General features: G+C 33.1%; 1 protein-coding gene across 1 annotated transcript; it reads right to left on the reverse strand.

The window, feature by feature from the left end:
• Nucleotides 1-5,048: 5,048 nt before the first annotated feature.
• On the reverse strand, nucleotides 5,049-9,101 carry LOC132717600 (uncharacterized). The gene is made up of 2 exons (XM_060701092.1): nucleotides 8,619-9,101; nucleotides 5,049-6,623 (listed from the first exon to the last, which is right to left on the reverse strand). Exon 2 carries the CDS (start codon nucleotides 6,593-6,595, stop codon nucleotides 5,309-5,311), a length of 1,287 nt encoding a protein of 428 aa, XP_060557075.1. The 5' UTR covers nucleotides 6,596-6,623; nucleotides 8,619-9,101; the 3' UTR covers nucleotides 5,049-5,308.

The following is a 9,101-nucleotide window of genomic DNA, read 5'->3' on the forward strand; positions in this document are numbered from 1 at the left end:
TTCGCTTTGGTCGGTCGGTCCGTCCGTCTCCATTATCGTGTCCGCTCTATAAGTCCTATACCAATTGAAGGACTTTCTACAAACTTGGCTCACATTTATGTTCACCTCAACATGGGGATGTGCAGAACCCATGTTGCCCTTGTGTCAGATCAAGGCGAAGGTCACAATTGAAGGTCAAATATCAAACAATCAAATATTAGACAGTATGTCGTGTCCGCTCTGTAAGTACTACACTAATTGAAATATTTTCTTCAATCTTGGCTCAAATGTTCACCTCAACAAGGTAATGTGCAGAACCCATGTTGCCCTTTTGCCTGCTTAAAACCAAGGTCACACTTGAAGGTCAAAAATTGACTAGGAAAATATTCTTAAATTTTAACATGTATTTGAATATTTCTGAAACTAGAAAAGGTTTTTGCTTCAAACTTAAGATATATATGAAGTGTCACAAATAAGATATGCAGGTCAAGTTTCATAACTCTGTATTGCATTTTGACAAAGTTTTGCCCCCTTTTAAGTCTTCAAATTTACCTACAATCAAATATTAGACAATATGTCGTGTCCGTTCTATAAATCCTATACTAATGGAAGAATTTTCTTCAAACTTTACTCAAATGTTCACCTTAACAAGGTTATGTGCAGAACCCATGTTACCTTTGTCTTAAGGTCAAGGTCACACTTGAAGGTCAAAAATTGACTAAGAAAATGTTCTTCAATTTTAACATGTACTTGAATATTTCTGAAACTAGCACAGGTATTTGCTTGAAACTTAAAAGATATGTGAGGTATCACAAGTAAGGTATGCAAGTCAAGTTTCATAATCTTGTATTGCATTTTGACAAAGTTATGCCCCATTTTTAAGTCTTTAAATTTACATACAACCAATACTAGACAATATGTCGTGTCCGCTCTATAAATTCTATACTAATGGAAGGATTTTCTTCAAACTTGACTCAAATGTTCACCCCAACTGGGCAATGTGCAGAACCCATCTTACCCTTGTGCCAGCTTAAGGTCAAGGCCACACTTGAAGGTCAAAAATTGACTTAGAAAATGTTCTGAAATTTTAACATGTACTTGAATATTTCTAAAACTAGAACAGATAATCATTTGAAACTTCAAATATATACGAAGTGTCGCAAGTAAGATATGCAGGTCAAGTTTCATAACTAAAAAAAGTGGGGGGGGATAACTTTGTATTGTATTTTGACAAAGTTAAGTCCATTTTTATGTCTTTAAATTTATTTACTATAATATTTCTTAAACCAGAACAGATATTTACTTGAAACTTAAAATTTATATGAATGGTTACAAGCAAGCTCAGATGACGAAAATTCTACAATTCCATTGAATTATGACACACAAGGCTTAGAAAATGTTCTGATATAACCATTAATACTTAAATGTTTCTGAAACTAGAACAGATATTCACTTGAAACTATATAATATATGAAGGGTCAAAAGTAAGCTCAGTATGCAAAGTTTTTCCACTCTTAATTACATTTTGACATGCTATTTTCTTAACTTCACTGCTTTTGTTTGTTTTAGTACATTGGGAAAATGAAATGTTATTTGTAACTGTTTCGAACATGATTTGACAATATATATTTATACTATTACCTGTACAATTTGTCTTTTTTCACCAGAGATAATTTCTTTTTATGTATATGTATTTGTGCCACTAAAGTTATTCCCTTAACCACCTTTCCAAGTCGTCTTCTGTCAAGGACATTGGTGGGGGTATGAATCGCATTCAGCGATAGTTCTAGTTTCAACATGATGAGACTGATTGAAAAGGGAATTGCCAAAACAATTTGTCATATGATTATTTTTATGATTTTACGGCACACCAACACTATTTAGGTCGCATGGCATGGCGCCGAAACAGGAAAGATGATTTTGGCTAACATCAGGTAACATTACAAACTTAAAGCAACGCCAGGGGTCAAAACCACGTACTTCACCTGCTGGAACTTAGAAATGCATAGACTTCAGTAATTGGAACCTATTTAGTCGCCTCTTACGATCATGCAGGGATAAACGGTGATTTCTGATGTCTCATAACTTAACTGTAGAGGCAACTTCTTAGCCACATTGGGAAGTAAGAATAATATACTTTACAATGTTTTATATAGGATATTTACTATATTTAATCAAGCTGTTGAAAGTTTGTAAATATCTAAATACCACTAAAGAGCAATATATTTCAATGAATTTGATGTCATAAATGTGTATCATGAATACTCCTGAAAATCCTGCATAAAATATTCAAATTCGATCTAGTTATCTGATAGCGGTATCAGTACACGTGGGTTGCGATCGCCTGGCTGTTAGACCCACTACCACACACATGCAGACAGTGTTCATCTTATAACAAGTTCAAGTCCTTGATCGACAGTTGGATTACAATGAAATGGACCTGAATGCAACCGTTCTGCGTGTGCCATGTTGAATTTGGCCCTTTACAGACTGTCTGGCGAGTAGGTTAGGCCAATATCTATTTTAGGCCTACTTATCCCATTTTTCAGTTGCTTGTATCCAAAGTTTTTTTTATTTTGCCTGCATATAACACAATGTGCAACAAATCGAATTGACAACAACCTAAAGCAATTTAATCAAGGTATGGTGGGCGCTAGTCTCATCACTGTGGCTTTGCTTCGTCCAATATAGGTTTTGCAGCTGTGTAATCTTCCAGAAGAATTCAGTATCGTACTCAACCTCATAATATCCTCATATTATATTCCAGATATTTTGAAATTATATCAATAATGTTCTTATCAATGTAGCTGATTTTCGTGTTACATACTTAAACTAAAAGAGACTCCACTGAGAATATTTTTAAATTTCGGGACTGGAAATAATTTCTCGAGATTATTGTTCCACTTGATATATGCGAGCTAGACCAATAACTTGTGTCCAAAATTTCTGATCATAAGCTGTCACCATTTTTCCCAACCTCTTTGCACTGTTTATTGTCACACTTTGCTTTTTTACTTTTGGAAGGATTTTGAAAGAAATCATCAAAAGAGTTTTATAAAACGACCAACTTTCATCTAAATGGACATAAGCCTCTTAACTGGTGGATGTAAATTCCCTTGAATAAAACTGAACGACAAAAAAGAAAATAATAATTATTATTATTATCATTTTGAGGACATTTAAAACATGTATTAGATTTTTACATGATAAATATAATCAGATAAATATATATTCGGAACACCTCGTCTATTGTGGATTATCAGTCCTTATCTAAATTTAACAGAAAGCTACGAGGTCAACCATGAGTTGCTTTAGCACCAAATTATAGCTTTTATCTACATTATTTCTTATGTAAAACACTTTTTCCGTCTTTCCTGCCAAACTTCGTGAAAGTTTCCCGATCAAAACCATGTAAAAAGAAAAGGAAAAAAAAACATTCAAAGGATTAAACTCTTTCTAGCAAATAAATAAAACGAGCTTGTCTGCAGATATATCGTATTTAGTGTTTTATATATTGTTTAACAATAAATCATTTAATAAAAAAGAGAACGCCCTATATATACTCCACGCTTATCTATAATTGAGAATTATTTATAGCACACATACATATTAAACTTCCCTCAGCAGTTACTAGAAAAGTATGCACTTCTTATATTTGTTTTTTTATTAAGTGTAGAACTATATGTCATTGTTTGTTTTTGCCTGTATCAAAGCAAAAATGCAGACTATTTTTTAGATTTACAAACTCTAATTATTATTTCTCATATAGCGTCAAGGGCAGACAATCCATACTTCTTTAGGGCCGTGAAATTTAAGTTTGAAACATCTAAAAACATCTTTATATCAACCGATTGGTAGAGATAATCGCCATTTTTTTAAGTTTGCTTAAATCAAAATAAACGTTTGTTACGGAAAATAAATCGCAAGATTTCGGCCCTTCGTCATAATTTGAAAAAGAGTAAGGTGTGCCAAATGACGGGAATTGCCTGTCGTAATCGGTCTTTTTAATTGATGATGGAAAGTAAAAACATTTGTAACTAAATGTTTATTATTTTTCTTGTGTAAATTTATCACCAAATTTAACACCGGGCAGGTTCCTCATATTAAATAATGTACATTTTTTATTCTTATAAGACCATTGACCAGTTGTGTATAGAATAAACAGTTTTTACAGGCACTTATTTACATTCAAGTACTTTTGACTTGTTAAAGTACAAATGAAACATTTATTATAAGATTTATAAATCTCTTTTCCAAACACAAAGTAGCCACTACTTTGTTTATGTATCTAAATAAAGTTGTTCATGTTTGAAAGTATAATATCATTATTTGAAGTTCGTCTTAAGAGCTTAATTTTTAACTCGAGAATTATTTTTAATGCGTTTGTATTTTTTCTAGAAAACTGTGGTCCTAACAAGAATAGATATGTTTCATAGATTGCTATACCTGTAACATTGTATGATTAGCTGATTTTATATAATTCATGAAATATATAGCATATTACTACACAATTTGGTAAAATACAGAAGGCTATGAGGCAATCACTGTAGTGGTGATCGCTGACTTATAAAGTAACGTAATGATCGAGTTCGATTCCCAAAGGGCCAATTTTTGGATTCTATTTAGGTAGATGCTGGAAGGGATGTGGTTCTGGTGTATATGCGCTAGAAGTCTTCCCCTGTCACACAAATCTCGATCATGAAACTATAACTGTGTTGATGTATTCCGACCTCAAAACCACAAAGAATAAAAGCGCACAATTCCTTTAGGCATACATGCGTTATAATCTCGTGAAAAAAACTCGGCATGTTCCGTATCTTTCCGCGTCTTATCAAAATCACGTCGTAATGACGAGGGGATCAAAAATGATTATTGTTGAGATGAAGTGATTGTTTACGTATTATTGATGGAGGGAAAAACCTTAATTCCATTGCCCATCTACAGTGTTTTCGTCGTTTGCAATCGACTTTGTTCAAGATTGGAATGCAATATTAACGTATAAACAAATAACAAGACATATGAGAATTATTTTATCACAAACAATAATCTAGTACATCAAGGAAAAATCTTTTTGTTTTGTTTTGTTTTTTTGCAGTAGCTTCCTTTCTTTTGAACCATTCAAAATGTTGGACGTATGCACTGTTTTCTAAGAAAAAACAAAATATCGTAAAATTACATGGGTTTGTTATAAATATTAGCTTATATCGACTTATGGTGCATTCAATATTGTGTATTTGAATATGTATTTCAATTCGTTTACTGTGTATGATTCTGAAAATAGTACTTTGTAATCATAACACTATAGTAGTGATACCCACACAAATATCAATCATATCAAGTCACTTTCCGTAAAACCTTTCCTTTTCTCTCGTCTCCTTTGTCGTAATCTGCGCGAGAGTTCCCAAGAACGAACTTGTATACTTGTTTTTCGTCTTGGATTAGGCTTTGGTTCATCAGAATGTGCAATGTTATCATTAATATCCTCTGTAGTACCTGTATTATTTAACTCGGCTTCACTTCCGGTCACTTGTTTTGGACTAATTATTTCTTCATCACACATATCCCTGTTTTCGTCGGACACTTCGTTTTCAGTACTGCTAGTTAAGTTATCGTTGTCATTTATTGTGTTATCTTCGCTTCCACTTCCGCCGGAATATTCTTCGTTCTTTAGTCCTTTAAACGCCTTTCGGACATCAGACATTTTTACTTCCGCCCGATCTTGTCGTCTGCGTCTCTTGTTGTAAATTCTATGAAGTCGTTTTTGAACACTAGATATTTTTGTCACTGGAAAACATGGTGGTTTTACGCTGCTTCTGCGGCGCTGAGAAATAGCATTAATTGGCACTGGTAGTTCATTATCATTTACACTACTCATTCTTCGAAATGTTGGCACTGCACCATGTTGATACGCATGCGCCAAACTACTCCGGCGTCTGTTTATTTGGGTTACACTACTTCTCCGGCAACTAGGGCCCTGATTCTGAACAACAGGGTTCCAAACACTACTTCTCCTTCTCCCGCCACTATATTGCACCACACTGCTTCTGCGACTTTGATTTTGCCCCGCGTTACTTACTCGGCGACCGTTCGGGTGAGCAACACTACTTCGTCTACGTTGGTTCACTTGTTTAAAATGATTAAACATTTCATCATTGAGATTAGTCCTTGGTAATGACTTCGATTTATTTTGGCAAATACTTGCAACAGATTGTCGTCTGGAAGTGTTAGAATGAATATCATTGCTTAAAGTAAAGCAACTTTTTCGTCTGCTTTTCGGACCAATGTTTGCATTTACATCATCTTCGTTTAATATTTCTTTGTTTATATATTCAGCAAGACTTTCTGATACTTGAACATTTTTGATCAAGCTTTGAATTTGTTGAAGTACAGAGTTTTCCCAAACGACAGAGGATCGATCTTGAACCTCATTTGGTTCTTCATCAATCCATTGACTAGAAACATCCGGTGTAGTCTCAGAAACACTGTTAAGACGCTGTAGTGGCTTAGAATTACCATTGGCGTCAATGAGTATGATGTTGTTTTGATGAGCAACTGCTAGTTTTCTCCTTCTCGGTTCAATCTGCTTTTCTTGAAAGTCGTCTGCCACTTCGTCCATTTTGAGGAATCTGGCGCGTGCGCGTCTGCTGGAATGAAAAACGTGATAATATAGGAAAATGTCGATTTAAGCTCCAGAAATTGTATACATGTATTTATTATATTGTATGTGTAAGCTCGTTGTCAATGAAGAATATTCTATTAAAACTTAATTACAAAATGGACGGTTTGTGTATGAGCAACCGATACCAGTATTTCGTATTGTAATTTATAATATTAAAAAAATATTTTTTTTTTTACTTTCATTTTTGAGGGAGCAATATTAACAAAACATTTAATTATTATTTACCTTTTAAAGGGAGAACACTATTTTATTTTATTTTTTGTTATGATCACCTGCGGGTATATTGCATTAATGAATTATTATAATATAATGTTTCGTTACATACAAGACAGTGAGCGTCTATTTTAACATAATTGTCGTAAAACACTGGTTTATGGTTATTTCTTGTAACTTCTCTATTTACAATGCATCATAAAAGTATAACATTATCATAAAATGTCAACTTAAACTACAGTTTTCACCATTATTTTGCATTTAATTTAAACATTTTCGATACATACTATAGCAAAATAAACACTTTATAGGAACGCGCCTTTCATCGAGCGAAAATTAATTATCTTCCAATTCGAGTTTGAATTTGTTTAAAACCCTGATAACAGTTTAAACAGCATAGTCGAAATGTCGGGGGGTCAATCTTATCTTATTTGTATAGCTGTAATTTGGGGATATTTATTAACATTCCGCCAAAAACAAAGACACTGACTTACTGAAAATATTTGACAGTGTCATGATAGTATGATACCTTAAGTCACTACATAGGTCATTATATCTTCTCTTGGCCAAATCTTTTGTTTTTATAGATTTCTTAATTACTAGTATCGGTTCCTGAGTGGAAAAGAATGAATACAATAATGAAAAATTCAGATATTAACCAATTTTTCTAACCATCCAAAGTCAATTTTGGAGAACTTCAATTTCTCAATTAAGTACATCCGAAGTAAAAATTAGACAGTCTAGACCCGGTCACGCTGCACGGACAGCCCATGGCAGGAGAATCTCTACCCACCCTTTTATCTATATTCTATATTTATCACACTAGATATCTAAAATGAACTTGTCCATCTTTTAATAATCTGGACAAAACTATTCATCATTTTTAGGTAACTTTTCAAAATAGCGCACAGTGCAGACCATGATCAGACGACAAAGATATGCCGGCTGATCTTGGTCTGCACTGGTCGCGTGGATAATAAAATCTGTTTCCGGCAGCAGGCTTTAGGTTGAATAATTCGAAAATGAAAACTGTAAACACTAGAAATATACGAGTATTTGAATTAAATGTTTATCCTCAATACTTGATCATATCTAAACTTGTTTTCTTTTTTATAGATATTCATTACAATTTTACGATCTTATTTATGGCAGCTTGCAGGCAGTTATTCTGACAGGGCCATATACAAAACTAACATCTTAGACAGTCCGTTATAGACGGTATGCGTTAAGTTCAAATACACTTCAAAAGCAAGAGTCGAGATCGTAGAAAAGTAAATATATCATCAAATAAAATAAGTCTATATATTTTATTTTATGGTTCTGAAATTAGAAACTTTTCTGATTCTGTATATGTCGGGTTAAATATGTATACAAGATTTTAATACCAGGAATTCATATTATTGGGTCAATTTTATGAAGGGCTGACATTTCTAAATCTAGTTTAAAAAAAAACTGTTTGAGGAAATAAAAAACAGAGAAGTTCAAATATTTATGATAAATTATAGATATGCAAGACCTGTTATCATAATGATTACCCATTTTAACACTAGTGACTTTTTACCTAATCAAGACAAAAAGAACAATAAATGAAAAGAAAAAAAGAAGGAATTTCAATAACTAGAACTGCCAAAAACGCAAAATAACATAATACGATTGCATAAATGTTAATTGATAATGTTCGATTTGAAAAATAAGATTTAAACAATAAACAGAAGAAATAATTTTTATTACCTTAAGAATGTATCACCTTAAAAATGTATCAATTAAGTCCAAGACAATGCGTTGAAAAAGTATTCCAGAATAATGGAATCGGTTCCAGTCGATTAAGGGCGTAGCTACAGTAATCAGTCTCGGGTTATGAACATGCTTTTTGTACAAACGTTACTAAAAAAATACAAGCGTTTGAACAACACAGAGCAGTTGATTACAAAAACACTATGCTGGTAATGATCCAATATCCACTTTTCTGAAATGTTTATAACGTTTCGGGTTAATGACGTACAAAGGGGGTACTTGTGATTTATTTCATCTGACCGCGAATTATCTGTATAAATACTTGAATAAATAGAAAATCTGACACGCCGCGGACCAAATTGACCAATAAAAGTCCTCTTTGAAGATAAAATTGACTTAAATTTCAATATTAACTAAAAGTATTAGATCGGTTAAATAGCTAGGTTTATATCGACATAGTTTGTTGGTATACACGTTTTGATACATTGAGATAACA

The sequence above is a fragment of the Ruditapes philippinarum genome, unplaced genomic scaffold, assembly GCF_026571515.1.
Source record: "Ruditapes philippinarum isolate M1 unplaced genomic scaffold, ASM2657151v2 ctg3385_1_1_1_1, whole genome shotgun sequence".
Taxonomy (NCBI): domain Eukaryota; kingdom Metazoa; phylum Mollusca; class Bivalvia; order Venerida; family Veneridae; genus Ruditapes; species Ruditapes philippinarum.